The sequence below is a fragment of the Xenopus laevis genome, chromosome 8L, assembly GCF_017654675.1.
Source record: "Xenopus laevis strain J_2021 chromosome 8L, Xenopus_laevis_v10.1, whole genome shotgun sequence".
NCBI classification, from domain to species: Eukaryota; Metazoa; Chordata; class Amphibia; order Anura; family Pipidae; genus Xenopus; species Xenopus laevis.
The window spans coordinates 97,586,607-97,599,534 of NC_054385.1; the positions used below are offsets into that span (position 1 = coordinate 97,586,607).

The following is a 12,928-nucleotide window of genomic DNA, read 5'->3' on the forward strand; positions in this document are numbered from 1 at the left end:
GGATCTGTACAATGTTGGCAATTCTAACAGCTGCCTTTAATGAAACTCTCAGCAGGGGCAAAGTTAAAAAATGTATCGACTTATGGTTCAATTTAGGACAGAGGACAGAGTTGACAATTCCCTCTCCCAGAAAACCTAAGAAGGTGACAAATGAAACTTTAAAGGGGTGTAACTTTTATTATGCTATAGAATGGCTAATACTAAGCAACTTTTCAATTGCCCTTTATTTTTTATAGTTTTTGAATTATTTGCATTTATCTTCTGACTCTTTTCAGCTGTCGAATGGGGTCACTGACCCCATCCAAAAAACAAATGCCCTGTTAAGCAGCAAATGTATTGTTATTGCTACTTTGTTTTACTCATCTTTATATTCAAGCCCTCTCCAATTCATATTCCAGTCTCTTATTTAAATCTATGCATGGTTGTAAAAAATTAAAACCAAATTGTCTCAGAATATCACTCTCAACATCATAATAAAAGTTAGTTTAAAGGCGAAAACCCCCTTTAAGCGTCAATATTTGAAACATGGAAATGGAAAGTAATTGAAAAAATTCTTGTGAATCTGAAAATAGATAGTTGGAAGGTGAACAAACCCTTTAACTGTCCATCTTTTTCATCTAAAGACAGTAATTTAACAAATGTACAAACCAGCCAGTGGCATTCCGAATACCAATGTTTAGCAATCCGTTAGACAAATGTAAAATAGATGCAAAGTTTGCTACTGGTCTAATCATTTTTACCAACTAACCAGCAGGCATTTTCTGGTCACTTTTTTTTTAAAAGCAAACATCTTATTGGTTGCTATGGGCAACTGCACATTGGTAAATACATTTCATGTGTTTGTTACATGTGAGGGATAGTAACTCAACTTCTGATGTATATGGTAATTCTACTATATGAGCTTAATCATGGAGCATGTCAAAATTGGGTTATTGTGTAATAAATATCTTTGCAGAAAAAGTAAAAAGTTGTAGGTTTTTCCATATAGCAGCATTTTGTGCGATATAGAAATGTTATGTTTAATGGTATGTATTACAACGTAACACTGCATGTTTAAGGTATAGCTAATTTTTTTTATTTTTTTTTAATGCTGTTTTCCAAATAGGGCCGCAGAGCTGTTAAAAAAGGTACATCACAGCAATGCCAGGAGGTGGCAGAAAGCCTTAAGGTAAATATGTTTTTCTGTCATAATTACTATTCACATTGATTCCCAATGTAGACAGTCAAAAGGGACTAACGAAAATAGAAAAGAATTCCAGGGCTATAGCCCTAACCTAGAGTGCAATCAGTCCTCTCCATGGAAGTGGTGTTTGACAGCAGGCAGAAAGCTTTTCCAGTGCTTTCATAGGCCCATCAGTTTCCAACTAGGTCTGTTGGTGGTAGGCCCGGATTGGCAATCTGTGGGTTCTGGCAAATGTCAGAGGGGCTACTGTATGATACCATAGAAACTCACTATATATTGGGCCTATAGGGGAAAAGTGTATACACACACATATTTTACACATTTTTTTATGTAATAATAAGTTGTTTTTTTATGGTTACATCCCATTTAAACAATGTTGTTTCATACAGAATACTTGTTGGTCCAGAGAATACTGAATTTTCCTACCTATGCGTCTGGATCTTGCCATGTTCTTCTTACTATCTCTGGACAGTCTTTTCAAACTGTGTTTTTAATCTTTTGTATTCCCCTAAAACCAGAACATTTTTTTCCCAGTGTGACAAAGCGAGGACATTGCATGATTTATTTTTAATGTGGTTTTCTCAGATTTTAGTTAATTTCATATACATATTGCTACTGATTGTATCTTCTCATTACACAATAACTGCAGAGAAAGACTAACGGAAATGGGATTTTGGCAATCGATCTTACTAGGAAATCATTTTTTTGTATTGTTGTCTTGTGACCTATTTGGGGTGTTGCAATATAATGCTTATTTCAGTAGTGTACTGCCATGGCATTTTGATCTACTCAAGTTTTGAATCTCCATGAAAACAGACATGGACCTTACCAAATTAGTAGCATTCTCTTGCATATAATATGTTCTGAGAAATATGTATTATATATTAGTTATATATCTTGTTATAGAGAGAGAGAGAGAGAGATAGATTGTTGTATAACCATTATATTTTCCTTGGTGCCATAAACTGAAAGTACTCCCTCCCAAAATGCCCCTAAAGTAAAAGAGCACAAAATGTTCAAGAATCTGCTGGCAGTTAATGCAAGTGAAATTTATACATTGACTTCTAATGAATGGGTTACAGCCAGAGGCTTACTTCTCCAAATCTTGGCACAATGAAGATCCAGAATATTTCTTGTACTATGTGGAGTGCACAACACTGAACACATTAAAACACAATTTTAATAATATCTTATTATCATATCTTTATTTCCCCCCTTGTTTCCTGCCAGACTAATTCAGAGAACGTGTCACTGAAACCTTTCCGTGTGGAAGTGCTGCATGGTCATGTAATGGCTCATCAAAGCTTTGCACTGAGTTTAGCAAACTGGCTAAACAAACTCCTGGCCTACTCGAGTAAGCATCTCTTACTTTTCTTATTTATTGTCAGAAATATGTCTTTCCCCATCTGTGGTTTGTTCATTCAAGATCAAGTGCACCAAGCAACTTCTTTTAGATGCAATTAGAATAAAAGCTGCTTCTTGACGCCAATAGCTGCTCTGCCAGGAAAGGTGGAGTGCAGTTGGAAAATTCTTCCCCTTATTGTTTAAATGGAAATCCTGTTATGTTTTAAATTCTGTTTATGTTACTATATGTCCAGAAGACACGGCTTTCTACTGGACTCCTTATAAATCTTAGCTTTTATCGAAGAATTGAACCAACCTTGAAGTATATTAACTATTAATATTAACTATTGATATCCCTTTAATATAATAGCTAACAATTTCTGCATTTGAAAGTTGTTTAAGTGAATGTTCAAATGCACTTGAAGCATAATTCTGAACAAAGTATTTAACTTTAGTAGTTTATATCTTCTAAAAATTAAAGAAACATTAAAGGAATTCTTCAGTATAGAAATACAAACTGGGTAAATAGATAGGCTGTGCAAAATAAAAAAATGTTTTCAATATAGTTAGCCAAAAATGTAATCTATAAAGGCTAGAGGGACTGGATGTCTAACATAATAGCCAAATGCTTTTGAATCTGTCCTACATGCTAAGGATTAATTGCAAACTCACTGAACAGTTATGTCCCATGTGGCTCCTCTTAAAGTCACTGACTAACTCAGAGTTAGAGAACTAAAAAGCAGGAGGTAGTGTTCTGTTATGTTAGACATCCAGTCATTGCAGCCTTTATACATTACATTTTTGTCTAACTATATTAGACACATTTTTTATTTTGCACACCCTATCTATTTACCCAGTTTTTATTTTTACACTGACCTGTTCCTTTAAGGGTAGTGGCAGATGGGATGTTTAATTGCCCATATTTAAACTCATTACATTTCGCCAACTCTTCCTCTACAGATATCACATGAGCTCAAGTTACAAAGTCTGTAGGAACAGCAGCTTGTGGAGATCAATGTAGTCAGAACCACATTGTGCCTGTGTCTTATGAAGACTGTGACCACAAAAGATGGCTAGATTTTATACTGTAGGAACAGTTTTTCAGAATTAAGAGTAATGAATAGTAGTTGTAATGTGCTGGAGAAATTTTTTTTACAGAAGATATATAGCGACAATATAACCAAAGAAACAAGATAATTTGGATAGGGTTGTGTTTGCTAAAGAAAAAAGCAAAGGTGAGCACAAAATGTGCCAAGTGGTCCTATTCAGTAGCAAACTTAGCAAAAATGGCTATAAGGTTGCTAATATTCAAATATTATATATTTCTCTGTCGTCTTAGGGGGACATAGGGAACCATGGGGTTAAGCTCCATCCTCCAGGAGGCAGGAAATTTGAAATTAATTAAGGGGCGTGCCCATCGGGCTTTACCCCATACACTGTACATTCCTCTTCAGTTTTTTAAGTGTCCTGCTACAGGGAGGTTGGACCAACGCCTGACTCTACGTTCAGCCCATGGCTGATACCCAGGATGAGGCCTAAAAAGCAGGGTTACCTGTCTTTGTAAATAGGCAGCCCCCTATGAGGGCAACACACCGGTGTCATTCACTAGCTTCGCTATACGACCACCCAGATATTACCTCCACTGATGACTCAGGGCAGAAGGTCTGGCCGGTGTGGGGGTAAGTGTCACACTTCTGGGACTTCCCCCTCCTCACCAAACCTGTCTCTCTGTCACTGTTTTAGCAGTGTCTGCCTACTTTGCAACCTTCTGTGCGCAGTGTCTCCCTACCATGCAGTCTTCTGTGTCCTGCATGGGCGCTTAGTTGCGCTTTCCGGCAGGACTTGGAGGGTGTGGGAGGCTTCTGTAAGGCGCTCACTGCGGAGCGCATGGAGTGGAACGCACTCTGTCAGTCCGGTGGCCATTTTCCTTTGGCGCCTAAGGGAGCGCTGTACGTATGTGCACAGTATTTGCGTTCCAGCGGCCATTTTGGGCACAGAAATCTGACAGGAGAGCAGGCACAGCATGGGGCACATAGAAGGCAGACAGCAAACATAGCTGAGAGCCTCCAAAGCGGTCCATGCAGGCAGTACCCTTTACTCTACCTTCCTCTTTGGTAGTATGGCAGAGGGTAAGTCAGTGGCACTGTTCACTAGGGCAAGGGGGAAGGGTCCCTCAACAGCACTGGTGAAATACCTAGCTTGTTCAAAATGCCAGAATAAATTCCCAGGGGGCCAGAATGAGCCGCTGTGCAGGTCCTGCACCATGGGGCTGGGGGAAACTATTGCTTCAGGGGGTCCTTCAGCGGCTCCAGCTGTGACTGACTCTCAACTTATTTTCCAGGACTTAGACTCTGGAGCGACAGCAGAGCCACCCCCTTTTTGGGCACTCCAATTATCCCAGTCACTAGCATCACTGCAGGGGTTACCTGCCATCACAGATAACCTGGGGAAAGTGCTAGAGAGGCTGAGCCACAGGACTAGTGGCAAACGTAGACGCATGGACGACGCAAGGGGGGACATGGTTATCCCTGCTGTGTCAGACGAATCATCTTCTGAGTTACATTCATCTCAATCAGAAGGTGAACTAGCATCCTCTGGATCCTCTTCCGGAGATGAGGAAGAACATCAGGATGAAGGAAGGGACCGTGACAATTTACATGACGAAGATGGTATTATTAAGGGGGTCCTTGAGGTTCTCAATATATCTCAGAAGCCCAAGCAGACAGGGGAAGCGTCTACTATATTCAAGAGGCAACATAAGTATTCAGTCTGTTTTCCGGAACATGAACAACTTCAAAGTTTGATTCAGAACAAGTGGAATTCTCCTGAACACAAGTTTCAAGCGACTAAAAAATTTACTAAAACATATCCTTTTCCTAAAGAACTGGTTGATACTTGGTCTAACCTGCCAGCAGTGGATGCACCGGTGTCTAGACTCTCAAAGTCCACGACACTACCAGTCACCGATGCGGCAGCATTCAAAGACCCCTCAGATAGAAGGCTAGAGGGTTTCTTACGAGCAATTTATACCTTTGCAGGGTTGACGCCATGTTTGGCAGCAGCATGGGTGTCCAGAGCCATACAGGCATGGCCAGAGTCCTTAATTAAGGACATTCAGGGCGGTACTCCTCGACAGGAGTTATCATCCGCACAGACTATTGCTGAGGCATCAAGTTTTCATTTGTGATGCCGCCCTGGACACTTCCCAAATGACAGCCTGTTCTTCGGCATTGTCCATACCTCTTCAAGCCAGTATTCTAACAACTTGGAAAGGGGGGCCCCTTTCCCGACCCCTGTCATCGTCGCAACAGACCAGAGCGGAACTGCAGTGGTGGCTGAGGCAAGACAATCTAGCCATCGGTCAATCATGGACAGCTCCGGAGTGGGTGGTGATATCCACGGATGCCAGCCTCCAGGGCTGACGGGCAATTTGGGACAAGCAGTCAGCTCAGGGGCAATGGTCTCCCGAGGAATCCAAACTGCAAATGAACATTCTGGAACTAAGAGCAGTAAAACTGGTCCTAGTCCAATGGACAGATCAGTTCAGAGCAAATGGACAGATCAGTTCAGAGTGCTGGTGGAAGCCAGACAGATTCTCCTCTGGGCAGAAATCAATGCAGTAAAGTTATCTGCAATACACATTCTGGGAGTATCCAACACAAAAGTGGACTTCCTCAGTCAGAATCAGCTGGATCCACGGGAATGGGAGCTACATCCAGAGACATTCCAACAACTTGTAGATCAATGAGGGACTCCCAGCATAGACCTAATGGCATCCAGAACCAACCGAAAAGTGTCAAGATTGTTCGCCCGCTACAGAGGCCCCTTAGCAGTGGGGGTGGATGCCATGACTCAGCGCTGGCAGTTCGGCCTAGCATACATCTTCACGTCGCTTCCTATGCTGCCAAGGGTCCTCAAAAAGATCAAGCAGTCTTGAGTGACAGTAATTGTAGTGGCCCCATACTGGCCTTGGAGGACTTGGTTCACCGACCTGCAGGAGTTGTCAATAGTGCAACCACTTTGGCTAGAGTGCAGACCAGACCTTCTGCAGCAAGGTCCCATAGCACACCACAACTTCGGCCTCTTCCCTTTGACGGGATGGCTGTTGAGAGGTCGTCTGGTGGAGCCAAGGACTAGATGAAGACGTTATACCTACAATGCTGAGGGCTCAGAAAGCCTCATCTTTCAAATCGTACCACAGGGTTTGGCAGTCCTACTCCAAGTGGTGCAATGAGTCGCACTTCCCATTTTTAGAATAACAATTACCTAGAATTCTTTCGTTTCTACAACACAAGGGCCCTCAAGCTCAGTTCACTCAAGGTCCAGGTGTCGGCCCTGTCAGTTATGTTTCAATCTCGATTGACGAATGAAGACTTGTTACGCACGTTCCTACAATGAGTGGCTCATATGGTGCCGCCATTCACACAACCGGTGGCTGGCTGGGACTTCAATTTAGTTTTGAATGCTTTGCTGGATCCTCCCTTCGAACCACTACACTCAGTGTCAGATACCTGGATCACCTATAAAGTAGTGTTCCTAGTGGCAATATCATCAACTAGAAGCGTTTCGGAGCTTAGAGCACTGTCATGTGCATCGCCATACCTAATCTCCGTACGGTTCCTACCTTTCTACCCAAGGTAGTGTCCGCTTTTCATGTGAACCAGGAAATAGTTGTCCCTTCTCTATGTCCTGAACCTAAGAATGATAAGGAAAGTCGTCAGAGCATTGCGATGGTATGTGGAACGCTCAAAACCTTTCAGAAAATCACAAACGCTATTTGTTATCCCATCTGGCCCCCGTCGAGGTCAGGCAGCCTCAAAATCGACTATATCAAGATGGATCAGGGAAGCAATAAAAGAAGCATGCTCTGCAAAGGGAAGATCACCACCTGAAGGTCTCAGGGCATGGCGGAACTCGGCTTCCTTGGAGCAGATCTGTAGGGCGGCTACCTGGTCTTCTGCTCACACATTTTCTACATTCTACAAAGTTGACACCTATTCTTCCGCCAAGGCTTCCCTCGGGCAGAAGGTGTTGCAGTCAGTACTTAAATAAATCTGCAGCACATACTAATATTTAGCTCGTACCCACCCTGCTGTTTTCGGACTGCTTTGTTAAGTCCCCATGGTTCCATGTGTCCCCTTAAGATGCCAGAGAAAACAGGATTTTTGATACTCACCGTTAAATCTGTTTCTCTGTAGTCATAAGGGGGGCACAGGGCTTCCAGCCCTTGACGAGCTGTTGACCGTTTGGTCGAGTTTTTTGTTCAGTTCCACTGTTACGTTCTGCCTGTTATGAGAATTTAAGAAATTATTTAGCAGCTTTTGGAATAAACTGAAGAGGAATGTACAGTGCAGGCCCGGACTGGCAATCTGTGGGTTCTGGCAAATGCCAGAGGGGCTGCTATAAGGTGCCATAGAAAGTCAGTATTTAGTGGGCTGGTGGTGGCTGATTGGGCCTCTGTGTACCTGAAATGTCAGGGCCTATTTTAATTCTCAGTCCGGACCTAGTACAGTGTATGGGGTAAAGCCTGATGGGCACACCCCTTAATTAATTTCAAGTGTCCTGCCTCCTGGAGGATGGAGCTTAACCCCATGGTTCCCTGTGTCCCCCTAATGACAACAGAGAAACAGATTTAACGGTGAGTATCAAAAATCCTGTTATACTAGTTCTAATATATTTAAGGGCTCATTTGCAAACAGAAATGCCACAGTCAGCATTTTTTTTTGCCCTCTGCATGCTGTGTTTCAGTGTTCATACCCCTTCTGTCCTGCACCCAACTTCCTGGCCTTGGCACACTCCAATTCCCTTTGCTGACTTCTTCATATTCGAACACTTTTAGAGCATCTGCTTGGAACTATAAAAATTTTAGGGCTGTGCACTGTGATTGGACTTCCACTTCACAGGTGCTTGGCCAAGTAAATATGTATAATTGTTCAAGAGGGACCAGCACACCGATTTGTTTAAAGTCACCAAATAGTTATTGCAACATCACTGCACAGGGATGCACAGTGCTGTTGCCATAAATATTTGGTTGATTTTAAAAAAATCAGTGTGCTGGTCCCTCTTGAACAATTATACCTTCATATCTATTTTCATTTAATGTACACAAATAATTATTTTCTCTTTTAGGTGACTTCCGACAGATCTTCTGCCAAGTGTGTTTAGAGCGAGAGCCAAAGCCTAGCAGTTTTACTCACACTTGCTATGTCAGTTTGTTAATTCTAAAGGACTCCAAGCTTCACAAAGGCAAGTATACAATGCAAATTACAGTCCAATTAAGGGGATTAGGTAAAGACACCGGCCTAGCCACTCGCCCGTAATATATAATCAGGAAAAGAGAGAGCCGATACCTTGTCTGCTAGAAACGGGGGAATCCCAAACGTCACTGAGGAAGGGCCATGCGGTCCTGAAACGTTTGATCACTGTGAAGTGTTGTGAGCACCATGGAATAAAGTTTGGGATTCCACCGTTTGTAGCAGACAAGGTTTCGGCACTCTCTTTTCCTAAGTATACAATGCAGCAGTGCAGAGTTTTAAGCCATTTACAGACCACAGGCCATGTTTCATTTTGTATTTTGTAGAAGCTTATTTGCACATTCCCATACAAAACAAAGGAAGGCTGGTAAAATAAATGATATGCTATGTCATTTGCAAAGCTTCAAAAACTCATATGAAACAATCATTTTGGTATAGAAAGGCATAATAATTCTGCATGATTTTGCATCTAGTGACTTAACTCTTAAAAAACTGGTGAACATTACATTTGCTGAGGCAAGTAGAATAAAGGCAAATAAAAACGTTGATACACTATATAGAATTTAATGTCTTCATTCTTCACGAATTGAAGAAAAATTATTTGAAAAAAATACAGCTATATGTAAGGGTGTATAATATATTCCTTTAAAATCTTTAATTTAGTGGTTTGTATGGAAGTGTATGTTTTTAACTTATTCACACTTTAAATGTTTCCCTGAAATGCTCAATTTAATATGAAGCTATCCAAGAGACTGTGGTTGTACATTCAGCATGCTACACTTGCTAGGTAATACAATGTGTACTAGCCTTAAAGGGAGAATATACTCCCCTTTTGGACATTACCTCAGTTCAGTTGTGTTTATGTAGAAAAGGTGCATAAACTTCCAGAAATAAATATACAGTACATGATTTTTTTTTTACAGAGCTATTAATGATTTAACAGATTGACTGGAAACTATAATAGTTTTGTTTGCACTTGCTGGGACCAGTTCCCCACCCCCTTAGGCTCACAGCGTAAATCAACTCCTCCCTCACCTTGTAGCATAGTGAATTGATGGATTCTGTAAACTAGTAGTCCCTCAGTTTTCAAAAAAGTCACTGCACCACCTATTATGGAAAGCAGAGGGACTTCAAGTATCAGAATTTATCACTTCATAAAAGAACGAGGTGAGGGAGTTGTTGCATTACACTGTAAGCAGGGGTTGGAAAAGATTCACTGGTCTAGGTCATTATGGATCATGACTTTCTGCCCTAGATGCTCCTGTAATGAACTTGGTCATTTTAATCATTCCCTTTATCTCCTTTGCAGGAGTTCGGAAAGTTCTGCATGATCTGATCTTCAGCAGCTTTTTCATGGAAATGGAGTATAAGAAACAATTTGCAATAGAGTTTGTAAAGGTGATGCATTTTATCTGGACAACCATTAGTATGGGTTATATTGATTAATGTTAAGCAGAACTAGTTATTCAAAATAGAGGAAACTGTAAATGGATTATACAAATTAACTTCTGAGCAAATGCTTCCCATGGGCGTGGCTCCTCAATTAATTATTTGCTTATCTTATTATTTTAGGGTTCTGTATAAAATGCTAAGTATCCTTTTCATTCTATCATGATTGAAATGTGCTAGGATGTTATCTATTACAGGGATTTACAGGGCACTGAGTTATGCAAGCAAGATCTTTAGACCTTAAAGTGGTCCTCTCACCCACGCATAGAAAGCTGTATTATGAAAGTCATTTGCAAATTAAACATGAAACCCAAATAATTTTTTTCATTAAAACATCCATACCTGTTATAAAGGTGTTTAAATATATGAGCTGTCAGTGATATATTGGCTGTACCTCCTCTATGCCTGAGGCATAAAGGTTGGATAATCAATTACTTTCACTTTCCATTCAGGACTTCCTAGATATAATGGCTCGCCTCTCATTCTTCCTTCCTCTCTCCTCACACTCTTTAATTGTTTAGAGCACTGAGCGTGGACATTAGGTCCCCCATTCTGGAGCATACACATAATTTTGTGGTGATACACAACTTGGCTTAATGACAGTGCCCACACAATGGCTCCTGCCTGCTTGCTGTAAATGTGTAATTCTAAGACTGAAGCAAACAAAATGTAAAAAATATACATAGTGTAAATAAAGTTTATTTTGTTCAAATAACATGACAGCAAATTATTTGGAATTATTTCTTAGGATTTCAGGTCCCCTTTAACTCTTAAAATAACATGAGATATTTTTAAGTTTCTTTTTCAAAAATGAAACTTGTTCTAGAAGATAGGTGCTGCATGCCTCCGACAGAATCAATGTCAAGGTTCATTGAATTAGTTCAGGGAGCTGTTTCATTCCTAAGATTGTTTCCTTTGTTTTGGAAGTAACTTGTATTATACATGTACCGTATCCTGATGTTTATGTACATTATGATTCTATATTTCTAGTGTACAAGAAGGGTAGCGGCATTAAAGGGTGGTTCACCTTCAGGTTAAATTTTAGTATGTTCTAGAACAGCCAATTCCTAGCAACTTTTCAATAGGTCTTCACTTTTTTGATATAGTTTTAAATTATTTGCCTTGCTCTTCTGACTCTTTCCAGCTATTAAATGGGGGTCATTGCCCCAGCAGCCAAAAATGATTGCTCTGTGAGGCTTCAATTTTATCGTTATTGTAACTTTGTATTACTTACCTTTCTATTTAGGCACTTTGCTATTCATATTACAGCCTCTCTTACAAACCATTGCCTGGTTGCTAGGTTAAATTGAACCCTAGCAACCAGATACCTTGCTGAAATGCCAAATGCCAAAAAACGAAGATCAATTGCAGACTGTGTCAGAAAAGCATAGTTACTTTAAAAGTAAATAACTCCTTTAAAGGAACAGAAACAGCAAAACCAGTAATTAAAATTTAAAGTAATTGAAAATAATGTAGTGTTGCCCCATACTAGTTAAACTAGTGTGTTTAGAAACACTACTATAGTTTATAGAAACAGTGTAGCCACGGGGGCAGCCATTCAGTCTGAAAGAGAAGAATGGGCACAGATTACACAGAATATAAAAGAAACATTTTGTAGAAGACAATAGAATTCTACACAGTTTATTACTGTGTAGAATCTTATTGTTTCTTTTCCTTTGAACTACTTTGAACTACCCCAGTGTGCCTTGCATTTTTAAATGCATATTATAATTAATTTGCATTGCTTTAATCTCGCTTTATCCATGTCCTGGACTGAGAACTCTTAAAACCCAGTAACTATAGTAATCCTTCACCCCCACTACAATATTTAGGAAGAACTCGCATGAACATTAGAATGAAATAGATATGTAATGAATGTAAATGTGTATAGATGCCTTGAATTTTCAAATATAGGAAAAACATTGTTGAGTGTTGTAATATAACATCCTATGTAGCACCACATATTTTACTAAGGAGTGTCCCAGAATATGCAAGTTAGGTCGACTTGGCCTGAATTGTTTAAAAAGTATGTTATGAAATAAAAGAAAATTGTTACTGGGCAAAAATAGACAATTCAAGACGCTTCTCAGTTTTTGGCAAAAGAAAATAATTGGACATCTTTTCTCTGTCCGCAGCATTACAAGCAGATACAGAAAGAATACATGAGTGATGATCAGGACAGGAACATTTCAGTGACTGCAATATCTGTTCAGGTTTTCACTGTTCCTACCCTGGTATGTATATGCCCTGTACAAGCCATGTAATGCACGCATTGGGAAGATGTTGGTGACTGGTACATAAATAATAGTTTTGTCATTATAAAATATTTTTTACATAACATAATTCATGAAAGATGCTTAATGCTGGTATTAAACCAACAATGGCAATTCTCAAGTATTTTTTTATGAAAATGTTTTTTATATAACGATTGCATGGATAGATAGTGCTAGACTGTGGTTTATCACAATCTAACTTTTAGGGGGTTATTTACTAAACTTCTAATTTATCTGGTCAGGCTTTTTTGGGCAAAAACTGGAATATTTTGTGGGGAAAAAAACTCAAATGTTTAGAGATTTATTATACCCCGATGCTGCAAAAAGCTCGAATCAGAAAATCTGCCATCTCAGACCTGAGGTCCTGTGTAAGTCAGTGGGAGATGCACCTACCCCAATTTGAAGTTATTGTGGTCTCCGCTGGG

The 12,928-nt window shown here is 40.1% G+C and overlaps 1 protein-coding gene across 4 annotated transcripts in view; it reads left to right on the top strand.

Moving 5' to 3' along the window:
• ubr1.L (ubiquitin protein ligase E3 component n-recognin 1 L homeolog) overlaps positions 1 to 12,928 on the top strand; it is an 81,791-nt gene that overhangs the window by 25,107 nt on the left and 43,756 nt on the right. For all 4 annotated transcript variants that reach the window (XM_018231054.2, XM_018231055.2, XM_018231057.2 and 1 more), the window contains exons 8-12: positions 1,106 to 1,168; positions 2,414 to 2,537; positions 8,657 to 8,773; positions 10,091 to 10,179; positions 12,366 to 12,464. In XM_018231054.2, coding sequence (XP_018086543.1) covers positions 1,106 to 1,168; positions 2,414 to 2,537; positions 8,657 to 8,773; positions 10,091 to 10,179; positions 12,366 to 12,464 — 492 coding nt within the window. The remainder of the gene's footprint in view (positions 1 to 1,105; positions 1,169 to 2,413; positions 2,538 to 8,656; positions 8,774 to 10,090; positions 10,180 to 12,365; positions 12,465 to 12,928) is intronic.